Source organism: Drosophila melanogaster, chromosome 2R, assembly GCF_000001215.4.
Source record: "Drosophila melanogaster chromosome 2R".
In the NCBI taxonomy this organism is placed as follows: Eukaryota; Metazoa; Arthropoda; class Insecta; order Diptera; family Drosophilidae; genus Drosophila; species Drosophila melanogaster.
Genome location: NT_033778.4, coordinates 7,348,013 through 7,373,302, shown reverse-complemented (window position 1 = coordinate 7,373,302; position 25,290 = coordinate 7,348,013). Strand labels below are relative to the sequence as shown.

Sequence of the window (25,290 nt, the reverse complement as noted above, 5' to 3'; positions counted from 1 at the left end):
CGTTTTTTGTTTTTTTGGGGCTGCCGAGTCTCAACCCATTTGTATCATTCCATCTCCATAATCTGCATGCGAAAAAAGTGTTTAAACTTAAATTGTAGATACATGCGTGTATATATGTACGTATTTTTCAACAGCCTTTTACTGTGTAGCTCGAAGTCTTAATTAATGCGCACGAGACGATGACGATTTCAACTTGAATTTATATGCAAAACACGTCTGCAGTTGGTCTTCCCTTTGTCAGGGGTACATAATGTGTGTATATATTTTTTGAACGCTTCTGTCGTTGAAGTTGTCTTTATCTGACCATAGGAAGTTTGCATACAGTGGTCTTTAAAGTTAGGAAACGTAGGACACGTCCTAAAAGATTTCTAAAACTGATCAAAATTGTCGTATAGATCTGAACTTTTAGTTTTACACTTGCATAAAGCCATTGCATATTTCCTTATTCGCATTGTACTGCTCTTATTCTTCATGACACTTCTGTATCTTTGAGATAAATTCCGATACTTACTGAAAATGATGCACGTGTCCGCTCTGCTTTACTTTTCTCTTCTTTTCGTAAATGTTTTGCAACGCTTTCAATTATACAACAAATCCACCCCCAAGTTCTCCCTTCTCTGCTACTCTCTTCCTCGGCTCCATTGTTCAGCCCCTGATGACAGTCTCTCTCTCAGAAGACAGTGGTATTCGAGCTGAGATGGTTGCTTTACTTGCTTGAAACCGAATTTAGGGCGATATTACATATTGTGTGAAGTAGTAAAAAGTAGTAGGTTAGTATAAAACTGAATGATTAAAAAAATGTTTTTGAAATAAAACAACATAATATTTCACCTCGTTGAGTGGGCTGACATCCTCAATGATACAATATTTTATTTGAAGCGCTGTTTTAAGTTGCTTAAATTAATTAAAGCATTGGCTTAAAGAAGCAAAGAATCTATAATTATTTAAAGTATTAGAATAGAATGTTTTGTTGCCATAACGACAACATTGACCCACTGTCGCCTGGCATCTAGTGCCACTGGAATCAGCCGCATCATCATCACTCCCGGCCCTCCACCTGGCCCTGAAGTGTGTTCATATTCCGCGTGGCCTGCTCCAGTTCGTCCCACTTCTGCCTCCTGTCGACTTAACGGCGTTTTCCTCCGCTCCCGGTTTTCGCACCTGGCTGCGGTTTCGCTGCTCCCTGGCCACTGGTGTTCCCGTTGTCAGCTTCTGTCGAGTGCGGCATTTCGTCACCGTGACTCCCTGTCATCTTTTGAGTGCCGGCGAGGTGGACGGGTGAGTTGCGGGCAGCTTGCGGTCTCGGACCTTTCCACGGGTGACTTGCACTTGCCGACAGTTGGAGGCGTCTATTCAGCCAGATAGATAGCTGTTAGAATCGTGTGGGCAGTGCGTCTGCAGTTAAGTGTGTCACGCATTACACAATTAGTTGGTGTCTCTGCACTGGAAAATGAGATACATTTGAAACGAGACTAAACACGGTTGCTTCTCATAACATTTGGTAATTAAAAATCACACTGGCAGTAACTATGTGATTTGGTTATTGCAGCAAGAACGACTTGGCTTGAATGGTTAATCATATTTAGCTGTAGTTTTAACAAAATGTTATCTTAACAAATGAATAGCTGAGAAAAGAATCTAACTATAAGAATAGGTATGTTCAGTAGAGCAAAATTTTAATCGATTTTTGCCCTGTGTAGCTGAATTTGTATTTTCATTAATACATACATATGTATGTCCGCACGAGTTGTAGGTAATGCTTTTTGGACTGTGATCGTGATCGTGAGCAGTGTGTGTGTGGGGTAAATGCTGTGCGATTCGCATGAATGAGTGGGTAACGCTGGCATTGAGACACCGATAGCGATACCTGTTCTCCCAATCCCGCCGTACTCCTCCGCCGAACAGCTGTCGAACTGGTTTCTGAGCTCCCGAGCAGATGTTTCTGTCTTTTACCGGTCGAAATCGCGGTGAAAAAGTCGAGATTCATTGGGTTTTTGGAAGGGGTATATATATTCGATTCGATTGGGGTGGGAGGCATCCATCCAGCCTGGGCAGTTCCTTTCAGTTCCATTCCTGACCTCGATGACAAGAGTGCGTGATGTGGACGCTTGGGCGATGGGCGGGGCATGCGTGTGTGCCTATTGAACTTTTAGGCCCTTTGTTTTTGTTTAGCCGGATGTTATTAGTTTCCAATTTCCTAGCTTAAGGGGTGTTAGGGGTTTGTATGTGCCACGAAATAAGTTAATTAGGTGGGCAGCAGTCCTTCGATGTCGAAGAATTACATACATATCGAAAATAATACATATGTTATTAATGCGTGTGAAATAAACGCAGCTTAATAATTGTTTGCACCCTCGAAGTGCGTGTTTCTATCTGTATTTCTAGAGGCACTCCTCTACCTGAAGTTTATTATAAGTTTTGATTACTAGTTGATTTGCTCACTAGTTTGGCCCGCTTTTCGGCTAGTCTAATTAAATACGATATAAATTCGAGCATCTCGCGCTGAGTCACTCGCCATCTTAAACTTGATAAAGCGACCTTAGATTCGTCCGCCCGCACCATCATCATCTTCATCATCGTAGCAGAATTATCATCGCATTTTGCAAATTGCCAGCTTGAGTGGAAAATTGCGAGGCGAAAAACTTAACGAATTCAGCACACAAAAATTCAAGTGCTTGATTAGCTTGAGTTTTGCCGCCGTTGACATCGCAGTTCTGCTTTTGCCTCCAAATGCTTTTGCTTATGATTTGCCTTATTCTACTTTTTTTTACTTTACTCTTTTTTTTTTGCTCTTTAAAGTCGGCTTCCTAACCGGTTTCGTTCTGCGTGTTTTTGTTCGCAGAGCTTTGGGTTTGAAAGCGAAAAAGGTAAAATAAAAACACACCTGCTGCTTTTTCTGCAGTTCGAAACAAAACTAAAACTGGGAGCAGGTGTAACTTAAACGAGGATAGTATATAAAATCAAACCCCAAAAGTGAAGTATTGGATAGGAAACATAAAGGATGCAGTTTCCGGAATTTTAGTATCTTCTTTTTAAATGATTTCAGTTCTGCTCAACAGTTGCAATATTTACAATAATTCGCTCTGCGTGTTTCTTATTTCCTTTCTCTACTTTACCCTCGGTTTTTGCTGTTTTTTTTCGCACGATCCATCCAAGATTTTACGATTTGTATTCCGAATGGCCACCATATGCTGGAAAAAAAATATATAAATATTTATATAATTTTGAGTGTGTTTGCCGATATACAGTCTGTTCTGCAATTACAGTTCAGCTTGCATTTAAAATATGTATAATGTGTTGGATAATCACTTCTTTTAGCTTAGTTAAACTAAAGTGAAGCTTAAACTATTACTTTATAGATAAAAGTATATCCTCACAATAATTTTGTTTAACAAATGCATTCAAATGACACTTAATAACAGACTTGCACTGTATAAAAAATGTTTATTGTTCGACAGAAAATAAGGTTTAATAAAAATTTTATTTTCCACTTAACTGAAATCTTAAATGATTAAGTTATTCCGTTTTCAACTCTTAGAAACTGCGATAGTAGTCTATTCGAAATTTCAATTGTTCATTGCATTCACATTATTTAATTAACAATTAATAAATAATTTTATTTTAAATTTCATAAGACTTTTTAGAGGTCTTAGTTTACTTAAGAACATAACTATACTTATTCTGTGCCTTTGAGCTTTCTTATATTAATGGATTTAAATAATTCGAGATAATTGGCATATCTCTAGTTATAAGAAATGTTTTTCTGCATGCTAAACATACATTCTTCAGTTGATATATGGGTTCTTAAGTTGAACATTTGCAGCATACAAAGTACATGCAGAGAAGTAGCTAACCAAGCCTACAATAGCTTTTGCCCTCGACAATTTGCATCCATACGCCCCGAGAATTGCATCCGAGCAATATTTATGCGGGAAAGGGCGTTGGGTGGGCGTGTCACCACAGAGAAATTTGTCAACACCTTTTGGTAATAGGAAATGGTGGATGGGGGAAATTCCGAGCGCCATGACGATGCATACACGAGGTCTGAAATCGTTTGCCAATGCAAAGTGACGGCATCAACAAATGAAACCCATTGGGGGAGTGGGTGGAGTCTGCAAAGTGTCAACGAACGATTTTCAGCCTGCTGGTCTTTTGTTTGTCCTCAGGGGCGGTGGGTGGAACTGGAGGTGGAACTGTGGCTGGTTTGGCAGAGAAGGTATGGAATGGAACACAGCTTTTGTTGGCCGTGCAGCTCCGAGGAGTCACTGATCCATGCCCCTCAATTGTCAAACTGAAATGGCTGGAACAATAGTCACACTGTTGACATGAATATGAGAATGCACTTCCGCTGCGGAAGTTCTGACCATAGAGCGTAGCCCAGTGTTTGTTATTCAAGTGCAGGGATGGCTGACAACTACATCAAATTAGAAATATAAACAGAAATACAAATAGATTTAAAGATATCACTGCGGACGACAATCCACGACAATCTATTTTATCAGTTCAAATCTATAAATTGTATAAATTAGTAAATTACCTAATGCTCGCTTGAATTTTTGTTCCATTTTAGCTTGTGGTAGTCAGACCCTAGCTGCCAATCCCCCAGATGCCGACCAAAAAGGACCCGTCTTCCTCAAGGAACCCACCAACCGCATTGACTTCTCCAACTCCACGGGCGCAGAGATCGAGTGCAAGGCCAGCGGCAATCCCATGCCCGAGATTATTTGGATCAGGAGCGACGGTACCGCCGTGGGTGATGTGCCCGGATTGCGTCAGATCTCATCCGACGGCAAGCTGGTCTTCCCTCCATTCCGCGCCGAGGACTACCGCCAGGAGGTCCATGCCCAGGTGTACGCCTGCCTGGCCCGCAACCAGTTCGGATCCATTATCTCCCGGGACGTCCATGTGCGAGCCGGTAAGTTGTCAGGGTTCAGAGGTAAACCAGGGGCAGTGCAAAGTAAATGTTGGTAATTGACAAAGAAAGTCATTCTTAAAAAAGGATAGATATGAGCTTTATATATTTTTAAAAAGTTTAAAAAAATATTTAATAATAATATATAAAATATTACAAATATTCATTTAAATGAAACTCAACATTTAGTTTAACAGATTTTTAATACAAATCTGCAATCAAAATACAAGAATAGAAGATGAAAAAGCTGCGAGTTAAAGTAACTAATTATTTTGAAGTCGGTAGAAAATTCCTTTTGAATTAGGCAACCAACAGGTGACTACTTTGCACTGCCCTGAGTTTACCTTTCTTTTACAGGTTCACCCAAATGAAGGCCTATGTATCTGCGTTGGTTTCGTATCTCCACTACTTGGCACTTTCAGTTTGCAGCTAAAAGTTGCCGGTTGCCTTTGCGTGTCAAGTCGCTCTCTGCAGTCTTTAACCCCTTGTGTTTGACTTATTGTTGCACCGGCTGCGGCAATTAAAACCGAGTTTTCACGGGATTTCCATCGAACGCTCTGCGAATTGCCAAAGTTTTCCGCACGCTTTCATTTTCACACATTTCTTAGTCGAACTATGCAACGTTTAGAGGAGTTTAATGCAAGTTGGCATTTCAGTTTAATCGGTTCGTTTTCGCAGCTTTACTTCCTGTCGCAATGTTTTGTCGGCAACTGTACCTGTCATGCCCGTGCATGTCTGTTCAGCAACCTTTAACAGCTTCCCTGGAAGATGTGGCAGCTGCGACGATGACGATGATGAAGAAGATGATGAAACTGTCAGACTATTTAGCGCACACCGTGGGGTTGACGGGTTGCCAGCTGATCGAGTTATGGACCAGACCCAACTCCCTTGGATATCAGTCACTTCCGCTTCCATGGAGCCATCCCTAAATGGGCCAGACTTGAGCACATTTTAGCTAATTATGTCGGAGCCATGCCACCCGCTTACTCATCGCCGGCTGACGTGTTCCCTGGCAATTAGCCAGCACACCTATCCCAGACACCACCTCTCGACCCCCGTTCCAGAAGCCTGACATCATTATTGTCGTTTGCTTTCGCTTGCTATTAACCGGAGGAATTTATCATTTTATAGTATGCTTATGTGTGAATAAGGCGCAGACGAGGAAAACATTCTGCACAGCCGGCCCGCAGCTAGTTGGCCGAAATGAGTTATGGTCTACACCCTGAACACGGGCTGGCGTAAAGAATATTTTGGTTAATTGAAATTAACTTTTGCCTGTCAAGCAGCGGCGCGATGATAGTTTCGGGGTTTTCGACCAGAAGGTCGTTTACAACGGCAGAATTTTCCAGGAACTCAGTTCCTAAGCACTTTCAAGGTTGTGAGAATGTTTTGGACATAATAGGTAATAATCGGCCTTTTCCCAGTGGTTGCCCAGTACTACGAGGCGGATGTTAACAAGGAGCACGTTATAAGAGGCAATTCGGCGGTCATCAAGTGTCTGATTCCATCCTTCGTGGCCGATTTCGTCGAAGTGGTGTCCTGGCACACCGATGAGGAGGAGAACTACTTTCCGGGCGCGGAATACGGTGCGATCCGAGCTGCAGATGCAGGCAGATAGGATACATGTGTAGTTTTGCTCTACTAAAAGCATGCTGGGGTCGCGATTCCGCTAGTTGCACAGAAAATCCCTGCATTCCATCATTCATTCATTCCTTATTTTAATCTGAATCTCACCACTATTATCGTTTCTCCTACCTGTTTAGTCGTTTCCCAACACTACGAAGAAGATATACACAAGGCATTTGTCATCCGCGGCAATTCCGCCATATTGAAATGCGATATACCGTCGTTTGTAGCCGATTTCGTGAATGTTATATCCTGGCATAGTGACGAGAAAGAGAATTTCTATCCAGGCACTGAATATGGTGTGTGACTAGAAGAACAGTCTCTGTTTGTGAGCTTTTAGAAAACTATCCTTAACTACCTTAACCGCTACTGTACAACACTGCAAAAAAGGCAAACTCACTGAAACACTTGTGCACAGTGCAAGGGCAGTTAACGGGAAACACTAATTACAAAATTCTGTAAAATATACAACACACCAAACTCAAAGAATAACGTATTAACCAACACTGGCTAGGCAGAAACCAGTCGAGAATCCTTCGCTCCCTCGTCGTAGCTTTCCCAATTCGTCAGAGTTTCGTTTTCAGTTCTACCCAGAATTTGATTTCCTTTCGGTTTTATTACATAAACGCATTTATTTGATTGCTGTCATTGCTGTTTTAGTCGTTGCCCAATACTACGACACCGATGTAAATAAGGCCTATGTAATACGCGGCAATGCGGCGGTTCTGAAATGCGAAATCCCCTCCTTTGTGGCCGATTTTGTGAGCGTTGTCTCCTGGCACACCGATCAGAACGAGGACTTTCTGCCAGGCAGCGAATACGGTTTGTTGGCCAACTTTTTGATTACATTTTGGGCTAGCTATACATACATAGGGTTTGTACAGTTGCGTGCCACCTAAGAATTATGGATAAGTACCTAACCATTTTCCCTCCTGCATCTATTATGTTTACTTTTATGCGTTTATCTTCGCTATCTCGGGTGACTGCGTGTTGATGAGCCATGTTATCAAAACCATTATTAACCTCTTGCCCGGAGATTTTCTCAGGGAAGCGCGGAGCTCGCGAGCTGATTGCGCTTAGGGTCCCATTAAGTGCACTCCGCGATATTGTCTGCGCTGTTAGAAGACACTCTCGTTTCAATTAGCTAGCTTCACATTTTCACACGCCCGCCGCACGCAAGGCTTGGACTTAAACTTGGGTTCTGTAGGCGCCCCATCCCCCATCTTTCCCTCCGTACCATCGCATCATTATGTAATCAGTGGCTATGTGAACTCACCTTCAGTTGTGCAGCAGTTCTATGAATCGGAGGTCAACAACGAGTACGTCATAAGGGGCAATGCAGCGGTGCTGAAGTGCTCGATTCCATCCTTTGTTGCGGACTTTGTGCAGGTCGTATCCTGGCAGGACGAAGAGGGTCAGCTCTACGGCTCGCTAGGCGATCAACAGGGAACGGGTACACATGCACTATAGCGAAACCTAATGGTTATGTAGGATTATCCACAGCCCATCCCGCACCTACCCCAATCCTTCATTCAGCAATTTCATTTCATTTTGGTTCCTACTCATAAAAACTCTTGCTTTACAGTCGTGAATCAGTATTACGAGGCTGAGGTTGTTTCCGAGTACGTTATCCGTGGCAATACGGCTGTATTGAAGTGCACTATTCCCAGTTTTGTAGCCGACTTCCTGCGGGTCGAGGCCTGGGTGGCCAGTGACGGCACTGAGTACGCTCCGGAAGAGGATTTTGGTACAGTCCCGCACCGTTGAAACTATTAAGAAGTTAGTCCTAAGCAGCAATCCCATTCCTTCCCCATTTCAATTTGCTTCAGCTTCTGTTTCATTTCACCACTCTACCCCATTTTAAATCGCAGTTGTGAATCAGTTTTACGGCGCCGATATCCTGATGGAGTATGTCATCAGGGGAAATGCGGCGGTTTTGAAATGTTCCATTCCGTCGTTCGTGGCCGATTTTGTGCGTGTCGAGTCCTGGATAGATGAGGAAGGCACCGAACTGCGTCCCTCTGAGAACTATGGTATTACCGCAGAGTCAAAAATTCTTGCAACGGCAACACTTTGTGGGGGTTTCGTTCCTATCCCATCCTATATCCAACTTTTCTATATCTTTCCGTTATTGCACACCTTTGCAGTTGTCAATCAGTTCTATGAGGCGGAGATTATGACCGAGTATGTTATCAGGGGTAATGCTGCCGTTCTGAAGTGTTCCATCCCGTCGTTCGTGGCTGATTTTGTTCGAGTTGAGTCCTGGATCGATGATGAGGGCAATGTCTTGTCCTTTTCGGACAATTACGGTGCGAGGCAAAGATGTTCATCCAGTAGTTTTATGCTTAATTTCCACCAGCTCCATTCCCAGTGATCCCCTCTTTTCCATTTACTTATTATTTTATTCGATTCAAAGTCGTTTCACAGTTCTACATAACCGAGGCCGAGAATGAGTACGTAATTAAAGGGAACGCGGCGGTGGTCAAGTGTAAGATCCCATCCTTCGTGGCCGATTTCGTGCAGGTTGAGGCCTGGGTGGACGAGGAGGGCATGGAGTTGTGGCGCAACAATGCCACCGACGCCTATGGTACAGTTCAAGCAAAACATACTGCTTCGGTTAAGTGCAGCACTAGGTCCCAACAACCACTTCCTTGACTCCCAACCCCCAAACCCATATTTTACACTACATTATTTCTTTGTTTTTCTATCGACTCAGTGGTCATCCAAAGCTATGAATCGGAGGCGGACAATGAGTACGTCATTAGGGGCAACTCTGTGGTGATGAAGTGCGAGATTCCCTCCTACGTGGCCGACTTCGTGTTCGTCGATCTCTGGCTGGACTCGGAGGGTCGCAACTACTATCCGAACAATGCCGCAGAGACGGGTACTTGGCCAGGTTTCTTTGCCGTAGCTCTCTCAGGCTCCTCTATAGCTATCCAGAAACCCATTCCCGTTCACTTCGGTTATTATTTCACCAAGTTCGCTCTGATTTCCTTCAGTTGTCCACCAGTTCTACCAGACACGGGTCATCGATGAGTTTGTGCTGCGTGGCAACTCCGCCACCTTGAAGTGCTTGGTGCCCTCGTTTGTGGCAGACTTCATCGATGTCGAGGGTTGGATCGACGAGGAGGGCGTGGAGATCCTGCGGCCCCTCCCGGACGACTCCGTTGGTAATCACTACGACTTTCGGCATTAGCATAGTTAGAGTACGAAACCTTCAACCCACCGACCCTTCCCTGTCCCGATTTTTAGTTTCTCACCTCCCGTCTTGCAGTGGTGAAGCAGTTTTTCGAGTCGCAAGTCTACGACGAGTATGTGATCAAGGGCAATGCGGCCATTTTCAAGTGCCAGACGCCCTCCTTTGTGGCGGATCACATAGACATAACCGACTGGATCGATACCGAGGGCGAGGTCTTCACGAAGAACATAACTGGTAGGAGTCCGAGTCTCGTAGATTTGTGCCGTTTTCTCAGTTACATGAATGGGGATCCTCTTTCAGACGCCTCTTTTATCCTTATGATTTAACCCCACGTCCCACTCACTCAATCAATGTCTTCGTACACTTTGCAGTTGTGCCACAATCATACACCGTCAATGTCATGGACGAGTCCATACTGCGAGGCAATAGCGCCATCCTAAAGTGCCACATTCCCAGTTTTGTGGCCGATTTCATAGTGGTCGATTCGTGGGTGGAGGACGAGGAGCGAGTTATCTATCCCCAGGAGGATATCGCGGAAAGCGGTAAATTTACAGACTAAGAGCTCTCGCATTGCCCACTCCTCCGTAACATCATCCTGCGTCCCCTATCCAATTCGGTTCGCTTCGATCTGGTCTCGATGTGGTTTCTTTAGAGCTCTGTAAAAGAAGTTCTCCACGTTCAGCGCTGCTTAGGCTTTTGAATGGCCTTCATTGTGTATTTCTTTCATTCTGTCCGCCTTTTCTTTCTATGTTTTTTTGTTTTTTTTTTTGTTTTCCCATCCCAACCCTTTTTAGTTTTCCCCTCCAAAAATCCATGGGTCGCTCCTGACTTGCCCAAAAAGAAGCCGAAACCCCTTCATGTAGTTGAACGTAGCGTTGATAAAGTAGCGTAGTGTAAATAAATGCAAAAATGCTAATAACCCATCGACCACGTAACAATATGTAAATACATATCATTTCAAACGAATAATCCAACATTGCTGTAATTGTATATACCATAAAGATTCGAGTATATATAATATGTAACATGCATTTCATCTAAGATTATTGGCATTTTTGTTTCATGCATGTCTAGAATTAAGCACAATGCCATGGAATTTGGAGAATCACGATCGAAGCAATCAACTAAAACTATTTGAATTGTAAAAATGTATCTCAATTCGAAATTTAAATAGATTACAATCAATCTTTCCGGTTTGATTCTGTTTGTTTATACTACAAACTCTTGGGCATTGTTGGTGTATAGTAAATGTTTATGGAACTTTGTTAAAACAAATTCGATTGAAATCAAAATCAAAGACTAAAGGAGATCCTAACAAGCTTAGTAGTTAATCTTGCTCTAAAAAATTTCATAAATGAATCAAATTAATAACGAATTCTATTTTTAATCAAACATGTGCGAAATAACTACAAGGGCTTCTCATTTAGTCTATAGATCTTAACTTATCCTTAATCATTTCAAAGTCACATTGCATGGTCAACGATTAGCAGCATTCAATTTTTGCACAATTAAAAGTAACACAAAATGAAAAATGATTACCAGCCATGTGGCTTTCAAATGTAGAGCGAATTAATTCAATTGAATGCATGCTAGTCAATTGATTTTGTTCGCCGTACTGTATTGTTAATAAGTTAAGTTAGCCGACAATTCATCACTAACATATTCTTTATTCTCTATCTGCACATATCAAAATATCAGATGGAAAGTACCTGGTATTGCCCTCTGGAGAGCTGCACATCCGTGAGGTTGGACCCGAGGACGGATACAAGAGCTACCAGTGCCGAACCAAACATCGTCTGACCGGAGAAACCCGATTAAGTGCCACAAAAGGACGATTGGTCATCACAGGTAAGTCCGCCTGGTTGGCCAATATGCCAATATACTAGCCAAAAACCAAAAACTTCAGCTATTGTGTTCTTTTAACCAATTTGGCACTTTATAATAATAAATGTTTAAGGAACATATTCCATTCGTATAAATTTCTTGCAACATCTACGATAACTGAAGTTTTTTTTTGCTGTAGAGTAAATTTCAAAAGATACAAAGTTTAAATAAATTTGTAAACTTCGAGCTATTAGAGAAATACAACATTTGTGTTATCCCAATACGATTTGTATCTTTTGGAGTTTTCTCATCTACAGCTCAAATAGAATAGATACAAATCAAGTATTAAAATACATATTATAAATATTGATTTGTTTCTATTCTTATGTGTTCACTAAATATTTGAAAAATTGAGATATTAAGCATTTCGATAATATTAAAATTACATTTACTTAAGATAAAAATAAAACACTTATAGCGTAAAAGAATTTAAAACTTATCATATTTCAAATATTTTTGAACACATAAATTTAATGTCAAATTGTTTGGATTTTGCACTCAAACAATGTAATTAATTGATATTGATTGCAGTTTCCAAACAAAAATAATTTAAACAACAAACAAGCAACAATTCTTGGATTTTAGAAAAATGCAATCAAAACGATTTTTTGCTTAAAATCTCTTTCTTTGCGTACCGTAAATTTACAAATATAAATATATATATAATTCAATATAAATATTGAAATATCAAAAATGTAAATATTTAAAATGATATTTCCGAAAAGAATTGTTGCTGTAGCCTAAGTCTAAATTGAAAACTGCCTGAATGTTGGGATAGGGTACTCGACAATGCTGAGAGCTTGAAACAAAGCCAAATAGAGTAGGTGTTGTCCGTTCTTAAGATATCCGAGTTAACTGAATCGCCAGGTCTTAGAAATAATTCAAGTCCCAATCGTTGGCTATCTTCACTTCTTATTCTCCTTTGAACTGCGCTCAAGGTAAGTCACTTCACATCCACTTCCATATCTTCACCAATTGGCATTTTACTATGTAAGGCTATTAACTTTGAACTATATTTCGCTTCATTCACAGAACCAGTTGGCAGAGTTTCGCCCAAGTTTCCCAATACTCTGACCAGCAGCAGTTTCACGGGAGACGAAGGCTCTAGTCAAACCCTTCTATGCCCTGCCCAGGCTTATCCAGCTCCCCTTTTTAGGTAGGACTAATATCCATCCAGACCCAGACCAACTTGCGCCAGTTTCCAATTGAGATTGCTCGCCTTAGTTGTTATTAGCATAATCCAGCATAATTAGCTTCCTCTTTCAAGAACCCATTGCGAGTGTGGGGCCCAGACTTCTCTCTGGTAATGACATTAAGGTGCTTCAGTTCTCTGCGAGCCAAGCCAGCACCCTCTTGTGTCCAGCTCAATCATATCCAGTGCCAGTCTTTAGGTAAGACATACGCCCATCTGCCTATCCCAACTGAAGGTGTTCCTTTCGAGAATTAAATATTGGGTTCCCCTCTTCGAAATCCCAGAGCCTGTTGGCAGTATTGGACCCCGTTTGACTAGCGGCGATGAGTCGCGAATTCTCCGGGTGTATCTGGCCGCAAGTGCAACTCTTCTCTGCCCGGCTCAGGCTTATCCGGTGCCCTTCTTTAGGTAAACCCAACCCAACACTTAGGCTTATATATGTAGATTACGTTTCCGGTCTATTAATATGCCGAATTCAACAGAACCGGTCGGAAGTGTAAGTCCCCAGCTCAGTGGCAATGGTAATCAGGAGCACATAACTCTCACTCGAGTTCCCAAGATGGGTAGCGTTACACTGATGTGTCCGGCTCAAGCCTATCCAGTGCCCTTCTTTAGGTAACAATCCTCCTAATTTTATGCCCAACTTCAGGCAGGGTCTAGAATCTAAAAGGTTAATTTTTATGTGAAACCTCCTTTAAGAACCCGTTGGCAGCGTTGGGCCAAAACTCACATCAGGCGACGATTCGCGGACGGTGAGGATTAGGCAGGAGGATAGTGTTACGCTCCTTTGTCCAGCTCAAGCTTATCCCGTGCCGGTGTATAGGTAAAATCAGCTCTTTTATTTCAGTCAGTCCCTTCCCATCTCAGGCACAAAATGATCTTGTAGTGGTTTGAACTAGAATCCCTAACTATTCTTCCTTATAGAGCCTGTTGGCACAGTCAGCCCCAAGATAAGTACTGGTGAGGACTTCAAGCACCTTAAGGGAAAGAGCAGCCAGGATTTGAGTATCCTTTGTCCAGCTCAAGCGTATCCACAGCCTTTCTTTAGGTAAAAGCTCCACAAGAATATCCCTGACTTTCACTTCGGCAGTTTACAATTGAGTTAGGAATCTTGTACGAAAATGAAACGAATTTAACCTTGCAGAACCAATTGGTAGCGTCAGTCCTAAGATCTCCAATTCCGATGACTTGAAGCATGTGAAGGTCAAGAGATTGCTGAGCTTGAGTCTGCTATGTCCAGCTCAGGCATATCCACAGCCAATATCTAGGTAACTTTCAACTCCTAGGCCCAACATTCAAGAAAAAGATACCTGCTTTCTACATGGGGATAGCTAATTTTCGATTTTGTAGAACCCGTTGGCAGTGTGGCGCCCAAGTTGAACTTCTTAGAGCGCTTTAAGATGATGCAGATCCAGAGCGGAACTAGCTTCAACATTCAGTGTCCGGTACAATCGTATCCCATGCCTGTTTTCAAGTAAGATTCAGTGAGGTTTTACTTTAAATTAAAATCCAAACACATTCAGTCAGTTGCAATAAGGGAAAAAATCTTTAAATTTTAGAACCCGTGGGCAGTGTCCGACCCAAAGTGAATCCCCAAGACAAGCACCAGTTCATAGACGTAGAGCTGGCCAGCAGTTATTCGCTCCTGTGCATGGCTCAGTCGTATCCTACCCCGTCCTTCAGGTGGGTTTCCCTTTCCCAACATCATCATCAGACAGTTTTCCTTGCTTTTCCGTGACTCTCCTTGATGTTTTGCCCGTAGAACCCGTTGGCTCTGTCAAGCCGAAAATAAATGTTCAAGACAAACTGCAGACACGCGAGATTTCCCAGGGAATCGGAATCGCTCTACTGTGTCCGGCGCAGTCATATCCGATTCCAGCCCACAGGTTTGCATGCCATCAATTGGGAACATTTATAATTTACAGGGCGGTATTCGAATTCAGGACACTGCTGTTTAAGTGATTATTCTATTAGGTTTATTGGGATGTGGTTTTTGAGCCAGCTCAGACCCATGATTGTCCTCAAATGTCCATCCCAGACATATCCCCTTCCCGCTTGTAGGTAGGTAGTCTTTACTTGCTCAACTTCCAACATTTGGGCAGATTTCCTGGGTATATATCCCAGTCCTTAAAGTCTTATGTTTCGCTCAGAGCCCGTAGCTTCGGTTCCTCCAAAGCTGAATCTCTTGGAAAGAGTTCGAACAATGGAGGTGTCTGTGGGCACCAAATACGCCATGCAATGCCCTGGTCAGGCATTTCCAGTACCCATTAACAGGTAATACGTAGCCCATCCCAACACCAATTCAGACTGTTTTTTTTTATTGGGACATCCTGAGGATTTCAATATACTTCATATTCCAGAACCCATTGGCTCTGTGCCACCAAAAATCAACAATATCAACGACAAGTTTCAACTGATGCAGGTTAAATTGGAAAGCTCCTTTGCGATGCAATGTCCCGGTCAGGCATATCCAGTTCCGGTCGTTAGGTGGGTGTCGTTTCATTCTATCCCAGCATTCCAGATAGATGATTTTTGAGAAATATTTCCCCTAATAGTATTGTTTCAAACAATCAGAACCCATTGGATCTGTTCCGCCCAAAATTACCAGTCTGCACGACAAGTTTCAAGTGCTGCAAGTGAAGTTAGCAGAGGATTTCTCCATGCAATGTCCTGGGCAGGCATACCCGGTGCCAATTGTTAGGTTAGTCTCGATGCCCTCCACCAACATTCACTTTTGTATGCCGAAGAATTAACTTGAAATTATCTTAAACCCAGAACCCGTAGGCTCAGTGGCTCCCAAAGTGGACACTCGCGATGAGTTTACTTTTGCCAGGACACGTATGGGGGCCTCCAAGGCTCTCATCTGTCCAGCTCAGTCGTATCCAATGCCGTTCTTTAGGTAAATACCCCTGTCCAACATTCAGGTATTTCTTAGCATGGCCTACTAAGGAGTCAATTTCTCTTAGAACCCGTCGGTAGTGTGGCCCCAAAAGTTGATATTAAAGATGAGATTAACTACGCCCGGGTGGGCCAGGATCGCAGTCTAGCTATAGTTTGTCCAGCTCAGTCTTATCCAGTGCCTGCCTTCCGGTGAGTACCAGCTGTCAGGACTTGTCCCAGCACTTAGGCAGTAAATCGAAATCGGCAGATGCCATGACTAAGCTCCCCCCTAAATCTTTGTAGAACCTGTTGGCAGTGTGGCCCCCAAAGTGGATCCCAACGATCGGATCAAGTGGGTCGACAAGCCCAGGGGCAGCTCCCTGAATCTGCTATGTCCAGCTCAATCCTTTCCCATGCCAAGCGCTCGGTAAGCTTTCAGGCAGTTTTCTTAAAAAGATCTTCTTAAGCTCATATGTTTTTGGAGATTGGATTTAGCACTTGTACTATTTGCAGAACCTGTGGGCAGTGTAGCGCCCAAGGTGGATGTAAAAGATCGCATTACTTGGCTGGACAAGCCTATGGGTCAAGCCTTAAGTCTGCTGTGTCCAGCTCAGTCGTATCCCATGCCAGTTTATAGGTAGGAATATCTCTTCTCTGTCTTCGTCAGGCAGTTTTCAAAGTTTCCTTTAGCTGATAGGTGTGCTATAGTACAATACATGCAGTTCTTACTGAACCTTTCAGAACCCGTGGGCAGTGTTGCACCCAAGGTTGATATGCACGATAAGATGGACTTCACCATCAGGAGCTCGAATAGATCTTTGAACTTGTTCTGTAAGGCGCAAGGATTTCCTATGCCGGCATTTAGGTAATCACATTGCTGAGTACAGTCCACAGGCCACGGTTTTCATGAGATTGGGATCATTAGTTGTATCTATACCTCCGATATACCTTTCTTACAGAACCTGTTGGTAGTGTGGCACCCAAAGTTGATATGCAGGATAAGTTTGGTGTGAATATCAGACAAGCAAATAACTCATTGAATTTACTCTGCAAGGCTCAAGGTTATCCAATGCCAGCGTTTAGGTAAAAACATTGTTGAGTACAATCCTACAGATCGGGTTTTCCATTTACATAGAATGTTTAGAAGCAATATAAGAATATAATTTCAGAGCCCGTTGGCAGTGTGGGACCCAAGGTTGAAATTAAAGATAAAGTGGGCATCTTTGTGGCCAAATCCAATAGCTCCTTGGCCTTGCTGTGCCCAGCTCAATCGTATCCAATCCCAGCTTTTAGGTAAACACTTAAGATTTAAATTGTCCAGTACGTGAAACCATTCTGGCAGATTTTTTGAATCAAAACTAAGATAAAACCTCCCACAGAACCCATTGGTAGTGTTGCTCCCCGAGTAAATCGCAAGGATGAGTTCAATCACGACCGTATAAAGAGCTCGAAGACAATTTCCATACAATGTCCAGCTCAGGCCTTTCCGGTTCCGGTTTATAGGTAATGTCGAGTGCCCTGGTTGCCTTATTCATGTAGTTTTCATGGTCTATGATGGTCTTACGTAATTCGGCACTGTTTCCAGAGCCCGTTGGAAGTGTGGCGCCAAAAGTGAATAAAAACGATGAGTTCAGTCACGATCGTATTGCCATTGGCGGAATGGTGGCCCTTCGATGTCCGGCACAGTCCTTTCCAGTGCCCGTTTATAGGTTGGTCATTGTCGAGAGCTCTTTACATCCAATACTTTCCAGGCAGTCGAGGCAGTTCATTCCCATCATAAATCTCATCTTAAATTTGTAGAGCCCGTGGGCAGCGTGGCACCACGTGTCAATAAAAAGGACGGTTTCAGTCACGACAGCATCCGCCAGGACAGGACAATAGCCATCTTCTGTCCTGCTCAGGCCTACCCCGTGCCCTTCTATAGGTACATATAATGACAAATTGTGCGGCATGCCCAAAGTTTTCCAATTACAAGAAAAGCTCGGTCTCGGTCCTCAAGCCTCATTGGTTTCAAACTCTAATTAGCTTTGTGTCCAAATCTGCCACCCGATTTAACCCATTCAGTGTCACAATCACCCCTTCCGCTGCAAAACTTAGTTGAATGACAGGTGGCTTCCAATTGTGTCGAGTTCCTTGGGCAGTTTTCAATCTCAGCACGGGTTTTCGGTTCTCATCCCCACTTCCATTGCTTCCAGAGCCTGTGGGTAGTGTGCAGCCCAAGATCAGTGTGGGTGAGCGTCGCAAGGACGCCGAGGTTCCCAAGCACGGCGACTTGAGCATATTTTGTCCCGCCCAATCCTATCCGGTTCCTGCATTCAGGTGAGCCCCATCCATTTCCACTCAGGCAGTTTTCACTAGACTTCGGTTAGCTGGCACTTTCAATATTCATTATCTTTCAGAGCCCGTTGGCAGTGTAGGTCCCAAAATTAGTGTGGGCGAACGCCTCAGAGATGCTGGTGCCCCATCCAAGTCCACCCTGACCCTCTTTTGTCCAGCTCAATCGTATCCGGTACCATCGTTTAGGTAATCCCAAGTTCGTTCAGGCAGACTTCAAACTGACTTTTAAATTCTCAAATGTTTTACTAAATGGGCAATCTCTTTTAGAACCTGTGGGCAGTGTTGCGCCTAAGATCAGCGTAGAAAATCGTCTGAAAAATGCAGAGGCTCGAATTGGTTCCACCTTCACCCTCTTTTGCCCTGGTCAAGCCTATCCAGTACCCTTCTTTAGGTAAATCCCTACGCATTTTAGGCAGTTTTCCGGTTTACTTAGTTCTAGTGTTGTATACCCTCTGTTTTATAGAGCCTGTGGGAAGTGTGGGTCCACGACTCACTTCCGGTGACAAGACCCGGAATGTCGATATATCCTTAGCAGGAAGTGGGACCCTGCTATGTCCAGCCCAGGCATATCCGGTACCATTCTTCAGGTGATTCTGCTCAGACATTCAGGGAGTTTTAAGTTATGGCTGTCTTGGAGTGAATCGTTATGGAATATTATGATTTATGTTTCAGAACCTATTAGTGGTGCTGCTCCCAGAGTGGCTCTCATTCAGAAAACCAACATAGAATACGTACGGCTGGGTGAAATCGTTTCTATAATGTGTCCTGCGCAGGGTTTTCCCGTGCCAGCTTTTAGGTGAGGTCCAACATTCGGGGAGTTTTCAATAAACAATAGTTTTCCTTTGGTAAAATGGTGTTATTAACCTTTTTAGAACCTATAAGCAGTGCTGTACCCAAAGTGGTATCTCTGGCGAAGTTCGACATGAAGACATATTCAGGTTCCTCGACCATGGCGCTTCTATGTCCGGCGCAAGGCTACCCGGTGCCTGTGTTTAGGTAATCAAAGCGGAAAGATTGGGAATCAGTGTCAATATTCAGGCAGTTGTATGGAGTTGTTAGAGCCTTCTATAGTCGCAAATTGAAATCTTTTTGCAGAGCCGGTTTCCAGCACTGCTCCCAAGGTGCCACCTCTCCAATCTCGACCTATGATAGTTCCTGGTCACACCGATCTCTCAATATTGTGCCCAGCTCAAGGCTATCCTGCGCCAAGTTTTAGGTCGGTTTTCTTCCAAAATAGGAAAATACATTTTTTGCTTCTTATGATTCCCACATTCAGACAGTTCGCGGCACTTACTCTCCTTAACTTTTGTAACTTTGTAACTTTTGCCTTTCGTAGAGCCCGTTAGCAGTAGTCCGCCCAAAATCAATGCTCTGACCTATAAGCCCAATATTGTGGAGTCCATGGCGTCCACCGCAATACTTTGTCCCGCCCAAGGCTATCCAGCTCCTAGTTTTAGGTGGGTTCTACAGATTCTGTAGGGGCCTTGAACCAACATCAGGCTTGGTTTTCGATTTCCTTTTACATAGAAACACTATAAAACTATAACAAGTTAAATCCATATACATATGTACGTATGTAGAACCCGTCGGCGGTAAAGCTCCCACTCTGCTCTCCAATGACATAAAGCGCTCTTGGATCGAACGAATGCTGTCCACCAATCTGGCTTTGTTCTGTCCCGCGCAGGGATTTCCAGTTCCCGCCTTTAGGTTCGATTAATAACAGTTATATCTATTTGTATTTGAATGAAAAAGAAGAACACAAAAATAATTAAAATATGAGCTCAACCGTTTCTAGATTCCCCCTCAGAGATGAAGTAACAAATAAATAGGGTACTGTTCAGCCCTTAGACCAACATCAGGCTGGGATATCGATCCATAAGAAATACTTCACCATAATCTCTTCACAGAGCCTATTTCGAGCAGTGCTCCCAGAACTCCAGCCCTGGTTCAAAAACCGCTGGAACTGATGGTGGCGCACACAATATCGTTACTTTGCCCCGCTCAGGGCTTTCCGGCTCCTAGTTTTCGGTAAGCCGAGCTCAAAAACTACGCCTGTGATGTTTTTAAGGAATTTACTTATCTACGGAGTAAGATTCTTGTTTGCCCCATTGAGCTTAATTTTATAGTAATACTTGTTTTATTGCGCTTACCAAATACCACGTAGAAAGATCCCTTATAGCAAGCTTACTTCCTATCCCATACATTCGTGCAATGTCCGCGATAGATTCTAATACTGCCATCATCCCACAGAGCCCATCTCGGCCAAGGCGCCCGTGCTCGCGGTGGACACCAAGTGGTCTGGGATCGAAAGGCACCGCGACATGGATATAGTGCTCCTTTGTCCCGCTCAGGCATATCCGGTGCCCATTAGCAGGTTAGCAGATTCTTTCGGCTCTCTTATTTTGAGCGTTCCAACGTGACATTAATTATGCATGAGGAGTGTGAACTGCTGCCCTCAGATTTGTTGTTGCTTTGTGTGGGTGAACACTGGGTGGGGAGCTGGTAGTTCGAGGGGGCGGAGGGTCCATTCATAAAAATGCGCGCGCAAAGCAAACCAAAGCAAACCATAAACAAAATAGGCGCACTTCCCCACACTCTCATACGCAGAAAAGTAAGCTACGTAAACAAACCATAAACAGAGAGCGCTGGAAAGAGAGGGAGAGTCGCGGTGCACATGGCTGTGCATGTGTGGGTGCTTCCCCTTTCCACTTTCCACTTTTTCGTTGTGCACTGGTGTGAGTGAGCACTGTTCCACTGCGCATGCTTGGCATCCACAGAAATTTCCCAAACAATTACCCCTCCCAGACTGGTGTGGATTGCATGTGTCTCGCTCGCACACCGGTTTATGAATGAACGCACGTTTGTGGGTCAACAACCGTTGCTCTGTGCCACTTTCTTAAGGTCGAATGACATTGAGAAGGGGGCGGAGTGAGCGCTGGTGACCTCCACTTGTTGCGCGCTCAGCTGTTTGTGTTCGAGGCCGTGATTCTGCGCATGTCCATGGCCTTAACTTTGACCGAAAGGAAATATGCATTAGTTATCGCCATCTTCTTTCCTTGCACTTAGTTGCTAAGTCAGGTTCACGACCTCGTGGGGTCACGTCCACTGCCTAAGTGAAAGTTTGTTGCTTTGCATTAAATGGAAAGTATTTGATGACTTTCGTCGACCCCCAAGCACATTCAGTCAGTTTATTGTTTGCGTTTAGCTTAATTAATGGGTGACTTAATTCACAGAGCCCGTTGGCGCCAAGGCCCCAACCTTTTCCCTTGAGTACAAGCTCATCGAGGTGCAAAAGTCAAAGGGCACGGCTTTTGCCCTGCTGTGCCAGGCCCAAGCCTTTCCAGTGCCCATCATTAGGTAAGCCCCACATTCAGGCAGTTAGTAAGTTACTAGTGGTATGATTTTTGGAACACAACTTAATCAGAATGCCAACTTATTAAAATTTCCCAGAACCTATTGGTTCCAAGGCTCCGTCGGTTCCAACAGGCGTGATGGTCTTTCAACAACAGGTTCCACTGCTCTCCACTTTTGCCATGCTTTGCCAGGCTCAGGCATTTCCGGTGCCAGTTTTTAGGTATATACAATTTTTTGGTTGAAGAAAGTAAGTCAGGCCCGAAATTTCAGCACTCAGAGCAGTTAGATGTGAATTGTGGTCTTTAGAGTTAAAATTGTACGTGTAACTTTGCAGAACCCATTGGTTCCAAGGCTCCAGCTGTGCCCACAGGAGTACTTGCCTTCCAGCAGAATGTCCCGATTCATTCGATCTTTGCAATGCTTTGCCAGGCCCAAGCATTTCCGGTGCCCATTTATAGGTATTATATAGAATATTTATGATACGGGAATGTTAGATTTGATATTCAAATATACTCCACTTCTTTATGTTAAAATGGGTCGAGCTGTTGATAAACCCAATTTTCAGTCAGTTTTCATTTAAGTGCATTTTCCTGCCTTAATAAATGTATTTCAACTCTTTAGAGCCTGTGGGATTTAAGGCGCCCAGTTTCCCCAGTGTAGCTTCAACATTCACCATACAGTCGCCCAAAAAAAGCGAATTGGCCCTAACTTGCGAAGCCCAATCCTATCCTGTACCAATATTTAAGTAATTCAATTCAATCCAACGCTGTTCAACTGGTTCTGTTAGGGTTCAAATAGAAATTAATGCCAAAGACATATTACATTTATCTATTATAGAGCCCGTTGGGGCGAAAGCTCCGACCTTTTCGAGTGACTCCAAGGGCAGTATCTTCGAGCGGTCGATTAAGGCCAGCTTTGCTCTTTTGTGCCAGGCTCAGGCGTTCCCCGTTCCCATCATTAGGCAAGTTTCAGCAAACAGGCTTCTAGGTTAATCCTCTTTAAAAACATTGCAGAGCCCATTGGTGCCAGAGCACCTTCCTTCTCCTCCGATTACAACTCCTTCTCCTATGCCCGCGTTGTTGATCAGAGTTTTGCGATGCTTTGCCAGGCGCAGGCTTTTCCACTGCCCATAATGAGGTTAGCCTTGATCCCGTCGTAATCAGGCAGTTTTCATAGAGATTAGTCACTTTTAAATTGGTTAATATTATTTGCAGAGCCCATCGGGGCAAGAGCTCCCACCTTTTCCACCGATTCCAACTCGTTTTCCTATACACGGTCTGTGGGTCAGAGCTTTGCTCTACTTTGTCAGGCTCAGGCATATCCAGTTCCCATTATGAGGTTAGATATTATAACTATTTAGCATCAGGCAGTTTTCCCATATACAAATCCCTTGAACTAAAGTTCCAAGTCATTGTTTTCAGAACCCATTGGCGCCAGGGCTCCCACATTTTCAACGGACTCAATTGTATTTTCCTATATTCGCCCAGTGGGTCAGAGTTTCGCTTTACTTTGTCAGGCTCAGGCCTATCCAGTTCCCGCTATGAGGTACTACATGACCTAAACCCAAACCTATTCAAGCAGTTAATTAAGCGACCCTCAAAACAATCTTAAGTTTCCAAATTTATTCGAACTTTCAGAGCCCGTGGGCTCCAAGGCTCCAACCTTTGCTACGGCTTCAAAGATTTCCAGTCTACTCGGCTCGAGTTCGAGTGATATTGTGCTACTTTGCCAGGCTCAGGCTTTTCCAGTTCCCTATACACGGTAATTGCAGTTCAGGCAGCTTAGAAGGCTTTTCTTTCTTGTTTACTAGAACCCGTTAGTGCTAAGGGACCAACTTTTGCTTCCGATATGAAAAGCTATACATTTGTGCGCCACTTTGGTCAGAGTTTCGCGTTACTCTGCCAGGCGCAGGCGTATCCAGTGCCATTGATAAGGTAGCCAATAAGTAGACTTAAGACTACAACATCAATAAGTCCCATAAGAAGCATATTGTTATTACTTTTGTAGAGCCAGTTGGCGCCAAAGCACCCACGTTTTCTGGCGAGTCCAAGAGTTTCACATTTGTCAAAGAGATATCCACTAGTTTCGCCCTTTTGTGCCAGGCGCAGGCTTTTCCAGTACCCATTATCAGGTTAGTCCAACATTCGGGCATATCCAATTAGACAGAGGGGCCATCTTTACGTAAGTGCTGATCATTTTCAGATGGGTAGTGTATCTCCCAAAATATCAGGTGGCCGGCTGCAGGAAATTACCAAGTCAGCGGCAACTGACTTGGCCATATTGTGCTTGGGACAATCGTTTCCCACACCCGCATTTAGGTAATGAAAGCTATTTATCAGAGCCAACATTCAGGCAGCAAATAGCATTTCAAATAGGGATCTTACAGAATTTTGCTTTGATTTCAGAACCCATTGGTAGTGTAGCTCCCACAATATCGGGCGATCGTCTGCAGGAACAAACCAGGAAGCTGGGCCACAGTTTCTCTATTCTTTGCCAGGGACAAGCGTATCCGCATCCAGTGTTTAGGTACAGATCGTAGTATAGAAAGCGGGTTTTCTTCTAAGGAGTCATATTAGAGAAGGCTGAGTTGCCTTTGAAAACTCCACTGTTAAAATCACTGATCCCAGAGAAGTGCCTTTGAAGTTTAATTGGACAGGGAATCCATGTACCGGTTTATACGTAGATCATAGGGTCCCCCATTACTAGGCCGAGGATAGGTTCTCCCAAATCCCCAAAAGTGGTGCACAGAATGAGCAGATTAAATGTAAAATATATTACTTACGCAGGTAAGTAAGATCCGTCTCACCAAGCCTTGGAAAGGTAAGTAGTTCGTCTTTACATGAATGCTCTTCACAAAATAGACTGACTCACTCTGTGCCCACTTGATCCCGATGCCAATCCTTAACCTCGGAGTTCCCTACTAACAACACGTTCTCGTTCCAGATGGTACAAGTTCATCGAAGGAACAACCCGTAAACAAGCTGTGGTGCTAAATGACCGTGTGAAGCAGGTCTCTGGTACTCTCATTATTAAGGACGCAGTAGTCGAGGACTCCGGAAAATACCTGTGCGTGGTGAACAATTCCGTGGGAGGCGAAAGCGTTGAGACTGTGCTTACCGTCACTGCCCCCCTATCCGCTAAGATCGATCCTCCCACACAGACAGTTGACTTCGGACGCCCCGCCGTATTCACTTGCCAGTACACTGGAAATCCCATCAAGACCGTTAGCTGGATGAAGGACGGCAAGGCTATCGGACACAGCGAACCCGTGCTGCGCATCGAATCCGTGAAGAAGGAGGACAAGGGCATGTACCAGTGCTTCGTAAGAAACGACCAGGAATCGGCGGAGGCGAGTGCTGAGCTGAAGCTCGGAGGCCGTTTCGATCCCCCCGTCATCCGACAGGCCTTCCAGGAAGAGACCATGGAACCCGGACCAAGTGTATTCCTCAAGTGCGTCGCCGGCGGAAACCCCACGCCCGAAATTTCCTGGGAACTCGACGGCAAGAAAATCGCCAACAACGATCGCTATCAGGTCGGACAGTATGTGACGGTCAACGGAGATGTGGTTTCCTATCTGAACATAACCTCGGTCCACGCCAACGATGGCGGTCTCTACAAGTGCATAGCCAAGAGCAAAGTGGGCGTGGCCGAACACTCGGCCAAGTTGAATGTATATGGACTGCCCTACATCCGGCAAATGGAGAAGAAGGCAATTGTTGCTGGAGAAACCCTGATTGTCACATGTCCTGTAGCTGGATACCCCATCGATTCGATTGTCTGGGAGCGAGGTGGGTGGAGAATTTAATGAAATTTGAAAGAGAGATATTATCTTTCTAGTAACTATTTGAATCAACAGGGAACATTCATTTTCTTCACTTTTGCTCATAAAAACTTAATTCTTTCGTT

General features: G+C 43.9%; 1 protein-coding gene across 75 annotated transcripts in view; it reads left to right on the top strand.

Annotated features, from left to right (window-relative positions):
* The window catches only part of Dscam1 (Down syndrome cell adhesion molecule 1), a 63,976-nt gene that overhangs the window by 8,597 nt on the left and 30,089 nt on the right, over positions 1–25,290 (top strand). For 2 of the 75 annotated variants that reach the window (NM_001273835.1, NM_001259252.1), the window contains exons 3-7: positions 4,571–4,915; positions 6,676–6,837; positions 11,436–11,585; positions 13,513–13,636; positions 24,328–25,172. In NM_001273835.1, coding sequence (NP_001260764.1) covers positions 4,571–4,915; positions 6,676–6,837; positions 11,436–11,585; positions 13,513–13,636; positions 24,328–25,172 — 1,626 coding nt within the window. 75 annotated transcript variants of the gene reach the window in all.